The sequence below is a fragment of the Macrotis lagotis genome, chromosome 3 (genome assembly GCF_037893015.1).
Source record: "Macrotis lagotis isolate mMagLag1 chromosome 3, bilby.v1.9.chrom.fasta, whole genome shotgun sequence".
Taxonomy (NCBI): domain Eukaryota; kingdom Metazoa; phylum Chordata; class Mammalia; order Peramelemorphia; family Peramelidae; genus Macrotis; species Macrotis lagotis.
The window spans coordinates 79,684,659-79,702,418 of record NC_133660.1 but is presented as its reverse complement, the minus strand read 5'-3'; the positions used below and the strand labels follow the sequence as shown (position 1 = coordinate 79,702,418).

The following is a 17,760-nucleotide window of genomic DNA, read 5'->3' as shown; positions in this document are numbered from 1 at the left end:
GATGAATCTGCTTAGTTCTTACAAGGCATTAAAAATCCTAGAGAGTAAGGAACACCCTCTCCCTAATCAGCCTTATATTTTCACTGGATACTTTCTACACATCTTTCTATACCTTCTATTTTCATTATCTCATCTAATATTTTAAAGAAGTTAATGCTGGTGAAGTAGGTAATACTATACCTATAGGCCAGTGGTCAGTCAGAATCATTTTCCATCCTCCATCATTTCCTCCAAGCATGGGCATCTGTTCTTCTGCTAAGTGACAGCCTTCATCTCACTAGCTTAGCTTCCCCCTGGGGTCTCTCTGTCCTTCTAATCACAACTCCTTCCTCTATCCTACTACCTGGACTCATATCTTTGTCATTATCATTATTTGGATAAAGATCCTTATCCTGTTCCTAGTTTTATCCAATAAATCAATTTTAAAATAATCTATAATTATTTAATTATCATTGTTACATCCTGTAAAATTTATCTTTGGGACTTTTAAGAAGATTTTGCTTATTGAAGAAATTCAGTGACCTGATATTTTCAACTTCACTCTTTTCTGATTTATATTTAATATTTACCTTAATACTTGGAAAGGAAAAATAAATTCCTCAAATTCAAGTTTTTCAAATAAGAGAACTGTGGAAGGAAAAGATCAAAGAACTCTAATAAGCAGTCTAAGCTAATATGACACATTGATTACTAAGTTGTATTTTTTAGTGATCTAAAATTTCACTAATGAGCACCAGCACAGTGGTTGATCTCAAAGTGCTTTGAAGCTGTGAAAGGTTTATAAAGGAGGCAGATGATACAAAAGACATATACATTAAAATGCAAAAATAATTATCCTATCTATTCTTATGCTTACATATTAGAAATACTTAATACAAGGACAGTCTTGTATACCCTAAGTAAGACCTATTAGTGAGCTGTGACATTCAGAGGAAGGGTGAAAATGAAGGAGATTATGCCACTCTGGTAACAGAACATACAGAAGTAAGAAATAAAAATGTAAGACATAAATGAGAGGGTAGAGTCTGTGGCCAAAATCAGGGCAGAACCATGATGGAGCATGCTAAAGTCTAGCTAACTAGGTCCTTTAATATTTAAGGTTATCTATACCATCACTCACGAACATTTACTGATCTATTTTATTTCTTGTACAAAGCCAAGTGAAATAGTGTAATTTAATGTTAAGTGTATCATCACATACTTATTAAACCATAACTCACCATAATTTCCAGTTGTATTGGCACATATAACAGCCCCAAAGAACTCAGGATAATATTTCTGGATTCTGGAAATGACTTTCTGGCAAGCTACAGTGGGATCAACTCCTTTTCTCATATATTCTACTGCTTGGTAACTGTTTAAAAAAAAGTTAATGAGAAGGTCTGCATAGGAATTCTTAACTCTTTTTAATGTCAGAAACTCCTTTGGCAAGCTGATGAAATACATAAATCCCCTTTCGAAATAATGTATTTAAACTCACAAAATACAATGCATATGATTACAAAAGATAAGATTAGTGAAAAAAGAGATGCAATGTTTTGCCCATTCCAGTTCACTATGAGCATCCATAAGACCCCTGGACCCCAAATTATTGTAAGCCCCCCAGGCTTACAATAAGGGTAAACTTTATTACATCAGGACCATATATATGAAATAGGGACCACCATGAACAAGGATCTTTTAGGGTTGGAATGAACCTGAGAGGGCATCTGTTACAACATTCCCTGTCTTACAACTGAGGAAACTGAGATCCAGGGGAGTTAAATGATTTGTCTAATGTCACACTGTTAATATTAGAATTAGAATTCAAACCTAAGTCCTTTGACTCCAAATCCCACATTCTATTAAGTCATTATTTTAATAAATATGCTAAAATTAATAAACCTGAAATTATAGATTTCAAGCTACTTCAAAAGTTGTCATACTCAGCAGAATGAATGCAATCCTATAACAAGTTGACTCAGTTAAAAAAAATCAGCTTTGATGCAACAGTCATCTTTCCAACTAATCCACCAATTAATTTTAAATAAAAGACAAATGAATTCTTTTTGTTATAGTTGAATAACTGTGTCAGCGAGGTCACTACAGCAAGAAGTCATAAAGCGTGGAGGTCCCATTTAAAAGAAAAATGCTGTTATAGTCTAAGTGCAAAATGTCGTTAGTGTGCACAATGTCCAGTCATAATGACCACCTTTCAGCAATTACTTGTATACAATGACTGCTTTTCCCACTTTGGCCATCAATAATCACAGTCTTTTTACTGACTGGCTGAGTGACCTTGGGCAAATTACTTAAACAGTACTTAAGTTTCCTCATCTGTAAATTAAGGAAAATGTCTCCTGTACCCCAGGAGAACAAATCGTAAATACTTTTGATGACGATAATGGTCATTAATGAGAATACAAGCTAGTAAGTTTATGAAGCCAGAAGCAAAACAACCCTGCATAGACAGTTCAAAGGCAAGTTCATAAGCTTCTGTGCTGGCACATTTAGTTCAGAAAATATCCCATATGATTCAAGAAAAAAAATTCAGTGACAATAGCGATGCTAAACCATGATAACTACCTTAAGCATGACGCCAAGAAGAAAACTACCTGGGTAAGAAGCGCATCATGATGTCACCATCTCCAGTGGCAGCAGCCCCTCCAGCAGTACTATCAGCATAAGAACCAGCTCCTGCTATTGGAGAATCTCCAACTCGACTTTTAAAAGGGAAATAAATATCACAAGAGAAAAAGCTAGAACATATATTTTTATTAGTTCAAGATATGGTAGTCTACTGTTTTGCCTAAACAAAAATATAAACTCAGAAAGTGTTATTATAGGTTGAACAGTTTGTAAAGACTGTTCTTTAGACCAGCATTTTTACATATACTAATCAGAATGGGAGATAAAAAGACAGTTGTCATCTAGACTAGTGGTATCAAAATCCTGCATGGCATACTGACCAGAAAACCACAAATTAACATTATCTAGGTTGCAGTGTTTTGGGATTTTTTTTTTTAAATCATATGCCAATGACATTTTTAATATGTTTCCAGGATTTGGGGCTTGACCCCTCTGATGTATACCATTGCCTAATTAAAGCTTTCATCATTTTATAGTGGAGGATTTTAATAGCCTCCTAACTTCCATTCTTGGCCACTAGTCTCTTACAACTTCAATCAACCCTGTTAGATTCATCTTGCTAAACCTGTTTCCATCATACCATTTGGTTCAAAAAACTTCAATGATAGGCCACTAACAAAGGTAAATTCCAAACTTTAGGGAAGCACTTTTAAGGTCTTTATAACCTCACCCCTATTTTTTTAACTTTACTACTTATAGTCTCTTATGTGCCATAGGTTCTCACAGAGCCCCTCTATTCTACCAATGAGTCCTAAAAATTTCAATCTGACTCTGCACATGCTATTCATGTAAAAATCCTTCCTTGTCCTTGCCATCATTCAAACTCTATGTCAAGGACAACATGTTGTCACTACCTTCTGCCTGCAAGTAAGCTCTACCTACTTAACTCCACCAGCAATTTAATATCAATAATGCTTATCTGGCATTTATTACATGCTGTCAAACCTAATTACACTTCAACAGTTCATTGACAAGATGGGAGATGGCGTCTATAGTCTGTTCAGTAGGAAAAAGAAAGATATAGGAAGTAGTGTGATGTATGGAGATGTTTGAGAAGTTCTTACAGACATACATCACACTTCTTGAGAAGGTCTTGCAGGCAAGAAGGAGAGTTCACCGCATCACCAATGCCCCCAAAAGGCAGCAGGGCTAACCAGTTAATATCACAAAAAAGATAGGAAGAGTCTGTAATAAATAAAGTCTTACTCAAGTATCCCTAGTGCAACAAACAGGTATCAAAGCTACCAAAATGAATTATGGGGACTGAGTAATTTTGCTTCCAGAGATAAGGAGAATTTTGTGGGATCTATAAAGTGTATATTACTTATTCTTGGAAACCACAAATGATATGGATTTGGAAAAAGTAAAGTTCTTGGAAAGGGATAGTTTGCATTTAAAGAGGATTTGGTTTAAAAAAATCCATTTACCTGAAAATTAACAAATCTGATCAAGAGGGCTTTAGCTTGAAAAGAGAAGGGAAGGGGGAAACATGGATAAACGAACTTGCCAATGTAGATCTTTCAAGATAGATGGCACAGAGAATACCAAATAGGAAGAAATTTGTATTCACAAGAAAAAATACCTAAGAGTATAAAAACTGATGGTGTCAGATACTTATACACAGAAATGCATGATATAGGATAATAAACAAGATGAACTAGAGCTCCTAATGTATGGAATAAATTTATCTTCATAGTATCACTGAGACAGGGTAGAAGGAAGGTCTCAGGAGCAGAATGTAGGGGTTGAGGAGCATACCTCCCACCAAAGGCACAGATTTTTGGAATAACACTGCATATCAAGAAAAACTCTGATTACAGAAATCAGGCCCTGGAGAGGAAAATGCAAAGTAGGGCACTTTGGAATGAGATTCAATGGGAGAAGAGCAAAGATCTGGAGGAAATAGGCCCATAATCTAGGAAACAAGCACACATTTAGAACACACACAGATAGCTATGAGATAGTACTGGAGGAATGGACCTCCCTAAACTGGAGCCTTCCTTTTCATCAGGCAGAATCCCTCAAGGACCTGTAATATCACCACAACTCCCATTGTGGGGACCTCCCTCCCTGCTCCCACCTGTAACTGGGTAAATGAGGCCTGAGAAACAAGATGGTCAAGGGACCTGCCCAAGACTACCTGGCCAGTATGAGTCAGGGAAGGACTCAAATCCTTCAGGGAACTGGATCCACCACATCATAAGCACAGCAGATAACAAATTATTCTGTGACTTGGGGTAAGCAACTCAGCCACTTGATCCCTCTCCTCATCTGTAAAATGAGGGAGTTGGATCAGATGGCCCCTGAGGTCTATTTGGATTCTAAATCTGTTGCTTAAGGGCAAGGATAATGCTTCTTTTTATTCCCCCTTAGCATCCAGTTCAGCCTTTATGTAGTAACCACCCAGCAAAAATTTTCCATTACTCAATCACTGACCCAGGTATTTTGAACTTCGCACCATTTGTGGATGTGCCAGCAGCAATGTGTCCTGTCTTATCAATTGCAATCATGCCTAGGAGTTAAAAAACCAAACCAAACAAAACAAAATCAGTTTTTACCAAATCAGAAAGACTTATGAAATACAATTAAATAAAAGAACAATAAAATTAATCAAATTTTCTAGAATACCATTCCCATTAGGTGTTTTCAGGGTAAAGGGATGGAAGAAGCAAAGTGGAGAACCATGAAAATATCATTGACATTATTTAATATCAAGTCAATGAAGCAGAGGATCCCGAATTTATGGCTTTTAATGAGCAATTTTCATAATTTATTCTTTTGGCTGGAGAGGTGCCACAACCACCCCTGATTTTCCTCCTAAAAATGGACAGTCATCCTTCAAAATCTGACTAAAAAGTAAAATTAAGGAAAATCATTGAGGCAGACTGACGCCAATTTTCTAGCCACAACCTTAAGAAAAAAATAATGCATGTAAATTTGAAATCAAGAATTGAATGGATTTTTAAGCTTGCATTTGAATATTCATTAGCTATTCAGCATTCTGGAAGTCACTTAGTGTCCTAGAAGGGATGAGTCACCAAATGGCAAACAGATGCCATAGAAAAGAGGTCCACTCTTCCTTAGGCATTAATAGGAAAAGTTTATTCCTAGACTATCTTTTTCTTTAATTGTTACAAAAGTATCAGGTTCCTGAAACATAAATAATCATGGATAAGTTAAGAGATTAGCAAAGCAATTTAAAAATTCCAACTCTTTAAGTTTGAAAAATTCATAAAAGAAAAATTACCAATAGTATCATGACTGTGAATATTTATTTTCTCAGAGGTGTGAAGATGCTGTTTTAGGACTCTAGATGGTTTATACGGTCCACAGAATTTTGATGCATCTGGTTTTACATTCTGTAAATAATATTTCAAATATATTTTTTTCTGTAAGTATGCTTTATCCAAAAAACATCTACCAAAAAAAAAACCCCCAACAAAAAACAACCTAACAATAATCATAACCAAGCAACAGAAAAGAACAACAGGAATCTGGTACATTGCAAGCTGCTAACTGAGGTATCGAGGAGGCATGGTAGAGCATGCTTGGAGTCAGGGAGACATTAATTTAAATCCAGCTTCAGACATTTACTAGCTGTGTGACCCTAGGTAAGTCACTCAACCATTTGCTTCAATTTCCTCATAGGTAAAATGAGCATAATAATAGCACCTGTATTGTTGTAAGACTTCAATGAGATAGTGTATATGAAGGCATTTTGAAGAACGTTAAATCACAATATAAATGTTGATCATATTTAAGTAGTTAATTTCATGATTATCCTGATATCTATATTTAATAATATGAATTTGTAAAACATATATTTTAACAACTTACTACTTCTAGATTATATTATTTAGAACAGATATCAATCTTTTTCATCTAAACTATGAGATTCTTAAAAAGCAACAGAAGACCTTAATAGAATCAGGCACATAGATGATAATTAAGTTTGGGAAGTACATTATTTACTATGGTTAGAATAAGGTTCCTGGACTTTTAAAAGCAAAACAAATTCATAATTTACTAAGTTTATCGAAGCTATTTGTAAAGTCATTTATAAAACTTAACATGCAAATCATTACTGCATGTGTTATATATATATATATATATATATATATATATATATATATATATATATATATAACACTGTATATGTGTATCTACAGTATGTTATTATGTATATATGTGTATGTGTGTATATATGGAGATGAGAGAGAGAACTGTATCTTACAAAAGTTTTAGAAAATGGCAAAATCCTAGGAATGAGTGTTACATACATAGAATTTTCTCTCGGGAAAAGTTCCATTTGAAAACCCATGTTAAAAGTACATATTTCATTAATCAAGACAGCAGAGAACCTGATGCTTAATTATCTATGTCAAACATATAAACCGACAGATACTTCTAATGCCTCACATATGAACTGGAACACATTTTCAGGTACTAAGTTTATAATTCCAGTCAGTTATTCAAATGGTGGTGGTGGTGGTGATAATGGTATGAGGGTAGGACCAAGGACTGTGTGAAGAACTAAGCACTTCCTGGGATGGGTAGACAACGATTCTTGGAGCCAAAGCTAGACAATTATAATGGTAAAGAGTCTGCTCATATAGTAAATGGTAGTATGAATTAGCAGCCAAGTCACTAGAATCTGACAGCAGCAATCCCCAACAAGATGTAGTTATACTTCAAAGCACATAAACCTGTCAACACTTCCAGGCACAGACAACATTCTGATGGCAAAGTATCAAATGATTCTCAGATGTAGATAGATGAAAATATTTAAATTGTTAAAATAATTTATATTTCAAATCCCCAAAGTCTTCCAATACTGTCAGACAATCAGTAGCATCCTATGACAAAACATACATACCTTCCAGAAATTTGGCTGACATTTATGGCTCAGCCACTCCAAGAAGAGAAAACAAGAAGCATTGGTAGATAAATCCTCATTTGAAAATCCCATATTTTCAGCAAATTGGGTAGCTAAAGAGATGAAGATAAAAACAAAAATAATAGTTCATGAGGGTGATGAGAAATAGGACTTATGGCATCTTAAAATTTTCAAAATTGCTATAACAATCAATTATTTGACATTCAATAAAAGATAGCAAAAAAATATTTCAGCAATAGGCAAAGGTGTAACTTGGTAAAACTATAGTAAAACAGGAATAAAAAGGAAGCCTTTGTTTTATGGAAATTATAGTAAATTATGAATTTAGGAAGAAAATAATTTCTCCTGTACATGAAGATAATAAAGATGGGAAGAAGGTACATAAACCTTCCTGATTGCAAACTCCTCCCACTCTCCCCTACATACCCACTACTACCAGAGGACAAAAAACCCCATTTCTTTGTTCACCAAACTTATCTTTTATTTCCAGTTGTTCAAGTAATCTACCATTTTTTTTTTTTTGAGTGAAGTGTGCAAGGTAAGGTGTCTATGGCTAGGTATACAAAGATGAAAAATAATAGACCCTATCCTCAGATACCCATATGGGAAATATGACAAAAATACAAATAAACTGAACACAAGTGAATGAGAGGAAAAGGAGGAGAAGGAAAATAGGAGGAAATTATCATTTTTAGCTTGGAAAGAAGGCAGAATGGGATCAGAGAAGATTTTATAGAGAGGTACTACATATACTGATTATCAAGGAAAAGAAGCAGTTATAAATAATGATGATGATGATGATAATAATAATAATAGTTAACAATTATATAGTATCGTAAGATTTGCAGACCTTCACTTCTATTATCTCACTACAACAACTTTGTTTAGGTAGGTGGTCTCTTGATCCACTTTTTACAGATGAGAAAACTGAGGAGGAGACTTGCCTAGGGCCCCACAACTACTAAATGACTGATGCAGAATTTGAAGTCAGATCTTTCTGAGTAGTAGGTGGCACAGAGGATAGAGCAATGGCTCTGGGGCAGGAAGACTCATCTTTGTGAGTTCAAAACTAGCCTCTGACACAAGGTGTTGTGACCCTGGGCATATCACTTATTCCTGTTCACCTGTTTCCTCATCTGTAAAATAAGTTGGGAGAAGGGAAAGGCAAACCACTCCAGTATCTTTGCCAAGAAAACCCCAATGGAGTTACAAAAACTTGGACACAACTGAAGTTGAAGCTCAACAACAACCTTCCTGACTCTGAGACCAGTACTCTGGTTATACTACCTCACTCTGGGGTAGAGATAGAAAAAGTCAGAGCAAGAACTGAAAGATTACCAAAGAGCAGTGGGAGCCCAGTGGTGGTTATTATCACAGGATAAACTGTTGGTGGGTGAAATGGAATACTCTGTGCAGTAACTGTCGGCAGTCTAGGGGCAGAAACAGAGAAACTAAGTTGTAAGGATTTACCTTGGGTTGAGGATTAGCATGTTGGAACTTGATGTTTTCTAAATTTGTAGCTAGTGAAATTCCCCCTTCATTACCCCCAACTCCTTTGCAAAGGTCCACAAGTGTAGAACACATTGCATATATTCTTTAAACAAGTTTTTAGTGGTATCTTATTTGTTGGTTTTACAATTTTTTGTTTTTGTTTTAATTCTTCCTCTATTCATGTATTGTTGGAACTTAAAGGAAGTAGTTTTAGGTTCAAGGAAGTTGTAGGTAGTTTGAAATAGAATAACTTTAGCCTCAAGGTAAAGAAGTACTTTACACAGCAGGGAGTCAACTATGGAATTTGTGATCTAATTATGATGTTTAAGGTAACCAACTATATTTTTCACTTAATGTTCCTGGACATATTGAATATTACCTTTGGGACTGAAAAGAAACAAAGTATAATCAACATAAAATTCTGATGTGATGAGGAAGAATAAATCATAACTATTTTCCAACACAAATGTTTAAAGGCTTCACATTTTTAAAAACTATACAGTTTTGTAATGTTTATTAACTTAGGTGAAAAGTATGCGATCTTAATTGCATAAAAATATGTGATAAAGGTCATGATTCTCATTTACACGAATGTAAAGCTCTCTTTAAATGTCACTGCTTTTTAAAGACTAAATTATGAATCAAATCACAGATTTAAGTGACTAAGTCCTGATTCCTAAGAAGCACGTTTTTTAGAATATTTAAATAGAATTAGAAAAATAGTACCTGATTCTCCCACTAAAAGTGTGTGTTTCGTATGTTCCATTACTTTTCTTGCCACACCAATAGCATTTTTAATTCGTCTGAGATCTGCTACAGCCCCTACTGTCATGGTGTTGCTAAAGAAAAATTTGCAAGAGGGTCAGTCTTAAGGTTTTATGAAATCTTACTTATTCTGAAATTTTCCATTTATTTAATATTACTTCTCTGATGGACAAAGCTTACCTAGAAAAGGTATATTTTTTAGTGAATGATTTAAAGTTTTGTTTTTGCAAAATTTAATGCAGACAATAAGTTTTAGAGTTTTGATGAAAAAACCTGTGCCACACTTCAAATCAACTATTTATAAAGACATTTAAAAGTTTCAAACTTGATAATAATTTTTTCCTTTAATAGTGATGGGAAATAATTCTCCCTTCTCCCTAGTGTATGTTCCATCTCAAACCTAAAGCATTATTGAATAAATTATCTATTAAGCACTTACTACATACAAAGCACTGTGCTCTAAACACTGGATATACAATGAGAAATAGGACAGTCCTTGCTCTCAAAGAGCTCACATTGAAATAATTAATAATAACAATTATAATAAATTCTACTCCTTCCTGGCCTCTTTTAAAGATGTTTATTGAACTGATCATAATAACAGAAAGGAAACAATGAAAGACTAGAATTCTGTTTCACGAGAGCTCAATGGTGACTTCAGAAGACCCAACCTGGGATGAACAGGCATACAGAAGGAGGTCTACATTTTTCAGATCTAGGAACACTTATCACATCTGCATCTGGAAGAGACTTCAGAGGCATCTAATCCAACATTTTCATTTCACATAGGAGGAATGTGAAACTCAGGCAGATAAAGGGACTTGCCTGAAGTCACAAAGGTGATAGCAGAGGGGAGACCCTTGACTTCAGAATCAATGTCTAATATGTTGCCTTGACTTGCTTGACTGCATTTAATTGTTAAAAGGAATGATTCTACATGGGAGGAAGAAAAGGGATCAGGAGACAAGAGCTACAAGGAAGCAACAAGGATGAAAAAAAAAAGAAAAGTGTATTAGTAAAATATTTTTTAAAAATGTTGAAAGTTGAAAGTAAGAAATCGCTAAGGCCAGAAGGTTCAAAGATTTAAGAAAGGCAGGAGGAGACACTTAAGAGGACAAAGCCATTCTTCAGTAGTTCTGGATTCTTGCTGGTCTCAGTCAAACAAAATTGTTTATCTCCATGGGATAATCATCATCAACAAGGCACAGCGATTGACTAACATCTGGAGATCTGAGTAACCATTGTTCACCAGAATATTATTCTGGCCTTATATTTCTTCCCTAAAAGTCCATACCTCTCTTCTTTTTCTGCCCGTGTTATCAAAATAGAGAACTTAAGACTTCACCTCTATGACACTAAGCTTTCCTTTAAAGGACCACTTTGACTCGTGTACTTACCCATCCATAATCATGGCATCCAATGTCGTTTCTCCAAATTCATCCGGACTTCCACCAAAGCCTACACTGCCATCGCACTGATTTCTCTCACACCAAGCACACCCCTTTTCAATTGCATCTAATACAGAACCTCCAGCCTGTAGATTTTCCCATGCTGTGAAACAAAACACAAGGATTTAAGTAAATACATGTCTGGAACTTCTGAGAAATTCAACAAAATGGCATTTTTCAACAAAACTGCCACCTTAGACACTTCACTCTATATGACCTGGTGCAAATCTTGTCATTTCTCTATTAACAATTTCTTGTATGTTCCTTCTCTATTCACAAAGCCAACACTGTAGTTTATTGAGACAACTGAGACAGCCTCCTAAATTGTTTGCCTGAAGTCTCTACCAACTCCAATCCATCCTTCACCCAATTGCCAAAATGATTTTTCTAAACTGATTACTTCTGAGATAAACTATTTGACTTATTTTTATTTGGCACTTAAAGTTCATTACAACCTGGTCCCTCCATATCTTTCCATTCTTCTTGAACATTATTCCTTCCCACAGTCTAGTTTTCTTCTCACAGGACTCAAATGTTACAGTCTATAGGAAGTCTTCTTTCGCTTAAGATTATTTTCCATATATTCTATATTTGCCCTGTATGTACATTTTGTGTCTCTCATTAGAGTTTAAGCTATTTGAGGACAAAGACTGTTTTTGCCTTTCCTATGTATCCTCAGAGCTAATCCTATAATCTCTGGCACAAAAATGAGTCCTTGAAGCTGAGGAAGCCTCTAAGCTGGGCTGTTTCATATTTTGTATCCCCAGGGTCTAGCACAATTACTTTGCCCATTAAAAAAGTTTGATTGAGGAAAGCAGCAGTCTTTCTTGCCATATAAATTAAGCACAATATGAATATATTGATTCAAAGACTTTAGCTGTCAATTCAAAAAAACTGTCTAGTTTCTCTTCTGGTTCCTCCTAGTGACAAGACACTGTCCTGAGATGAGAGACTGTGGAAGAGGAGAAAAGTGAAGAAAACTGAGATTCTCTCTCTTTTGTTTTTAAAAGAGAAAACTGTTAGCTACACAAAGGTAGTTTGGATGGAGAGCCATTAAAATTATGGCTCCTTGATTTCTATTATAATGGAAATATAAAACAAAGCATATAGAAAGAGAATTTACAATTGTGTATTTCTGAACTTATGATGAAATGCATCTTTGAATAAAATATACTACCTTTATTAAAGCAAAACCTACAGTTAAGTCCCCTAAGGTTAAATAAAAAGGACTACCTCATAGTCAAATATATACACACACGTATTAGATTCCAGGTTCAGAAATAAAGCTTGGAACAGAATACTAAAGGAACAGCTTGAAATGTCAAAGCTCGTAAGTTGTATGATTGTAATCCTCCTCCAACTCCCTGTAACCTTTTCTTAAATCACAAATCCTCAGCTGACTCCATGCCTTTACTAGCAAAAGTGAAATATTTGGGAGACTAGATAACATTCTTGGTGAATATTGGATTTAAAACACCACTACTGCACATACCGAATTACAGTGCTTTTACCCATTTCAACAATCTTCTTTCAATTGTGCAGGAACCTTGGACAGATCATAATCTAGGTTCCACATTTCGCAGAATTTTTCAAAAGCTGCTGGGTTAGCAAACAAAACCAAATGAAACAAAAACACCCATCATCTACAAGACCGTGCAAATGGAATTTTAGGTAGGTTGGCCCTTGAAGGATAAGAGGTTAATTATCTGGCCTTGCTTCCCAGACTGGGAGTACTTTGCATAACTGAAGAATAGCCTCCCTGGTCTTAAGAACCAGGGGTTCAGAGTTGCCCACCATCATAAGACCAAGGAGATCTTTATTGGAGAGATGTTTGTTTAAAAAAATTAAAAAGGCCTTCAAGCAAACTTCAAGCTTATTCATATTTCTATTTTATAAAACTAGTGTTGAATTCAACCCAGTGAGTTCAAAGGTTCTTTCTCTTCTTGTGCCTAAACTGATTCTACACTTGTCTTATTGTTTTATTTCTTTGTCCCTCAAGTTACCTCAACTTTTCAGGAGATAAAGAATTTGAGATACAACATAAACAGCACAAGGTCTAGTGGGGAAAAAAAAAAGACAAGTCAGCAATGCAAGGCCTTGTGCTGGCCTCTTGAGTCAGTTGTATAGGATTGGCAAAAGCTGGCAAGCACATGCTTCAATGAAAAAATAGCTGAATTTAGAGTCCAAGGATCTGCAGCACTCGCTATTGTACTCTTGCCCTTCAACAAATGGAGGTTTCTGGTCTTCAGATTCCTATTTGTAAGATGCTGGCTGTGCTCTGGGAGTCCCTTCCAGTGTCTAGGATGCTCTTTGCTTCAATTACACCCAGCAGGTCTCATACAAGGGAGAGACTGCTGAATTGGGCCCTGGGGAGCAAGACTGCTAGGGCTTAATTCTTACCTCTGTCACCTTCCCTTAAGACTTCTCTTGGCCTCAGTTTCCTTTCTGCAAAATGAAGGGGCTGCGCTGGATGATCTCTGGGGTCCTTCCTAACCGGGTCAAAGTTAATAAGCTTCTCCAAATTGCAGCAGCAGTCCTCACCCCTGGCTTCTTTACTTTATTCCAACCTTCTGGGATTTGAAGGCATAAGAATTGCAATGAGTGGCCACAAGTCGCTTAATCTCCTCCGCGCCTGCCTCAGTTTGCTACCTACCAAAGGAGAGTGTAGGGGTGGGCGACCCTGGGGGGGTCTACGCTTCCTTCCTCCTGGGCCTCTCGGCTTCCCTATTCCTAGTCCTGAGGGAGCACAGGGAAGGGACTCATCTCTGGCCAGTCTCCCCTCCCCCAATCAGGGCCCAAAGCGGGAATGGGGTCAAAGTCAAGGCCTCTTCCGCCCGCCCCGACCCTCGCCCGCACCTGCTAGAGTCGCACCCCTAAAAGGCCAGGTGTTGAGGACGAGCGGCAGCAGGCCGGGGCTGCCCAGGCTGGACCGGGCCAGCAGGAGCAGCAGCAGCGGGCCCACCCCCATGGCGCCCCTTCTGCCAGGGGCGCGGCGCACGCGCAGTGTCGCCGCGAGCTCGAACCCAGACCCGGGCGGGCCCAGGGTGAAGGGGGCGGGGACCCCGGGAATTTGCTCGGCCTAGCGGCTCTTCCTCTCCCCCAGTCCCTTTTCGCGCTCTCTGCACCGGCCCCGCGCTGCTGCTTTCCCTTTCCCCTCTCCACCGGGGACCGATGACTCCACCCCGCCACCTCCTCGACCAATTGGCTTCCGGGGAAGTTCCGCCTCCGGAGTGTAGGGAAGTCCCGCGAGAAGTAGAAGTCCCGCGAGAAGCAGAACTCCCGCCTGGCCGAGGGTTGAAGGAGGCGTGGCAGAAAGTTGGGGCCCTTTCATCATTCTTGGACTCTTTTTTTGTGCGCTTTTATTGGGCAAAGTGAACTTGGTAGAGGAACCAAATAAGCGACATCAAGTTGTGGAGACAGGATCGTGTTCTAAGTAAGGCCTGCAACTTTTGCTGATATTGGGCCTTTCACTTAACGGCCTCCAGTTTCCCATAATGCCTTGTGTGCTGGCCTGTCCTTAATGCCCCTCCCCCAGTCTGTGTGAAGTTCAGCAGTTCCCCCACCTCCTCAGCTTAAAGGCTGTACCCCAAGGCTGCTCCTTCCATTCCAGTAATCTCATTGGATGAAATGTGGAAGTAAATACAATGTAGGGGCATAGATTTGGAGTTGGAAGGGACTTTAAAATAGAATAATAATAACACATAATAAAACTTAGTCTTATAATTGAGTAGAGGAGCCAACTTGCCCAGGATGCACGGTTACTGTTTCAGGCAAGATGACAAAAGTAGCCTAAGCCTTGACTCCTTTAATGCCTTGTCTTTCTGGGGCTGTATTTGTTTTTGCTAATTTTTGTATTCTCCAAACACGGTTGAGTATTTAGCCTATGGGCTCCTTCGCAGAATTTTCAATAGTGTTTTTAAATGAATAAAATAAGTTGTTTGAGATTACAAAGAAAATCAATTATAAGACTATCTCATTTTATAGTGCTTTGCTTCATTGCACTTTTTACAAATTGAAGGTTTGTGTCAACCCTGCCTCCAGCAAGTCTATTGTAGTTATTTTTCCAATATCATGTCTCTTGTGTCACATTCTGGTAATTCTCACAATATTTCAAAGTTTTTCCTTTATTATTATATCTGTTATCATGATCTGCATTCATTGACCTTTAATGTTACATTTGTGATTGTTTTGAGGAATCAAGAACCAAGCCCATATAGGACTTAGTTGATAAATGTGGTGTGAGTTCTGACTGCTCCACCAACCTGGCAGATCACCACTCTCTTCTCCTTCCTTAGACACAACAATATTGAAATTAGGTCAATTAATAGCCCTACAATGTCCTTTAAGAATTCAGTGAAAGGCAGAGTTGATCAATGGAGCAAACTTCATTGTTGTCTCATTTTAATAAATTACCATGGACAACCCAACCCTTAGAAATCACCCTGATCAGTTAACAGCCAGACCAGTTCAGTTAACATGGAGACCAGACCCACTAACAGTAAAATAATTATGATTCACTGAAGGCTCAAAAGATGGTTAGCATTTTTTAGCAATCAGGTATTTTTAATTAAGGCATATACATTTTTTGACATAATGCTATTTGAAAATATAATATTTATATATATATATATAAACACACACACACACACACACACATATATATATATATATATACACACATATATGTGCACTGGGAAACAAAAACTTTAACTCACTTTATTGTGATGGTCTGAAACGGAAACTGTATTGAAATACAGTTATCTATCATCTATCCATACCTATATCTACTTATCCATCTGTCGTTCTATCAATTGTCTACCCATATATCATCTATCTATCTCTAATTCACCAACCTAAGCTAAAAAACCCTTTCTTTTGAGCACTAGGTGGGGGCAGGGGGGAGGAAAAGTTAAGGAATGGAAGGTGACACTTGAATCAGCTTCAAATTCTATAAGATAGAGATGAGGAAGGAGTAAATTCCAGAAACAGGAAATCACTAACTCTGGAGGCAGGAGATGCAGTGTTTTATAAGGAGAAAGAATTCTAGTTTGCTTATAACAGAGAGTGCATAGTGGCAAGTATAATGTTTGAAATGAGACTGAAAGAGTTGTTGGAAGCCAGGTTATGAATGGCTTTAAATACCATGCTGAGGTTTTGTATTCCATCCTTCTCTCAAAAAAGAGTTACTGAAAATTTTTGAACAGGTGAGTGGCCTGGTCAAATCTGTATATTAGTATTAACTTTTCTTAGAGATATGTCCCTGGTAACCTTCCACATTAGGTGTTATGCATAATACCTTCCATAGAAGGTACTTAATATTTGATCTTAAGATAACTCACACCAATGGACTCTTGGATCCATCAAAGTATTATTATCTCAAGATATATTGCAACCCATGACGGTTTCCATCAGTCAAAGTGTTATTGTAGCCTTAGGTAAAATGGTAATTGAGCTTTACCCCTGTGGTTACTGGAATCAGAAACCTTCTATGGTTACTGAGCACAGGTGAAATGTGGTTTCTTACAACTAGATTCACTTTGAATGAGGTTTCCAGGGTGTCTCAGTGGTTCATCTCAGTTATTGTTTCTGTGATGAATTTGAGAGCTTGCATGTTTAAGAAATGTACAACTTTATATGGAAAGTCATTTTCTGACAGAATTCCAAACTTGTGAGTTAGGAGGGTAAAGACACAGGGAACTCTAAGTGAGAAAAGAAGACTGTCCAGCCAACTAATTCAATTTAATCAACTCTGGTGATCAATAGAGTGATAGACATCACAGCCAAATCTCTTTCACATCTGCTCTCTGCTTGTGAGAAAGAAAGGGCTTGGATGAATTGCTTAAAGGTATCTGTCTAAAATATCCCTTACAAGCCTCTATCTAGTTTTTCCAGGCACATGAAGCAAGTAACTTGACTATTGAAGAAACTGCATGGACATCAGAAACTTCTCTATATGTATGTTTTGCCCTTTGAGGAAAAAGGATCTAAGCCACAGAAATATGACTCTTGGTCCCATTGACAATTTTCTACTTCACTTTAATTTTCCCAAAGAGCCTTTCTATATGTTTGAAGACTGTGTCAACTTAACTATTCTGGAGTTTGATTCTTCTTGGGATGTGTTTGGACTTGATAAACAGATTCACTTTTGCAATCCCTGAAATGACCACAGTGCTTAAGGAAAGTTTAGCTACAAAGTAAAATAAAACAGAAAAATGCATCAAATTTTATTGAACACCCATTCATTAATTATAATAGCTCACATTAATATAGAACTTAATTTCCAGAGACTTGGTTCCATTATTTCTAGGGATAATAATAGTCAAACTAGCCAGCTCAGGTAGCAAAAATGCTTGATCTATTAGTAAATCTTTAAGTCACGGGTGGCACTTTGGAGTCAAGAAATCTGAGTTCAAATTTGGTCTCAGACACTAGTGTAACCCTGGGCAAGTCACTTAAAATCTCTGCTTCAGTATCCTCTTCTACAAAATTGGAATTATAAATCTGCCTGCCTTGCAGGGTTATTCTGAGGAT

The 17,760-nt window shown here is 37.1% G+C and overlaps 1 protein-coding gene across 1 annotated transcript in view; it reads right to left on the bottom strand.

Annotated features, from left to right (window-relative positions):
* The window catches only part of AGA (aspartylglucosaminidase), a 30,683-nt gene extending 16,318 nt beyond the window's left edge, over positions 1-14,365 (bottom strand). The window contains exons 1-8 of the mRNA XM_074228918.1: positions 14,086-14,365; positions 11,179-11,332; positions 9,743-9,855; positions 7,505-7,617; positions 5,876-5,987; positions 5,065-5,140; positions 2,595-2,702; positions 1,221-1,354 (exon numbers count right to left, since the gene is read on the bottom strand). Coding sequence (XP_074085019.1) covers positions 1,221-1,354; positions 2,595-2,702; positions 5,065-5,140; positions 5,876-5,987; positions 7,505-7,617; positions 9,743-9,855; positions 11,179-11,332; positions 14,086-14,197 — 922 coding nt within the window. The 5' untranslated portion in view covers positions 14,198-14,365. The remainder of the gene's footprint in view (positions 1-1,220; positions 1,355-2,594; positions 2,703-5,064; positions 5,141-5,875; positions 5,988-7,504; positions 7,618-9,742; positions 9,856-11,178; positions 11,333-14,085) is intronic.
* Positions 14,366-17,760: the final 3,395 nt, after the last annotated feature.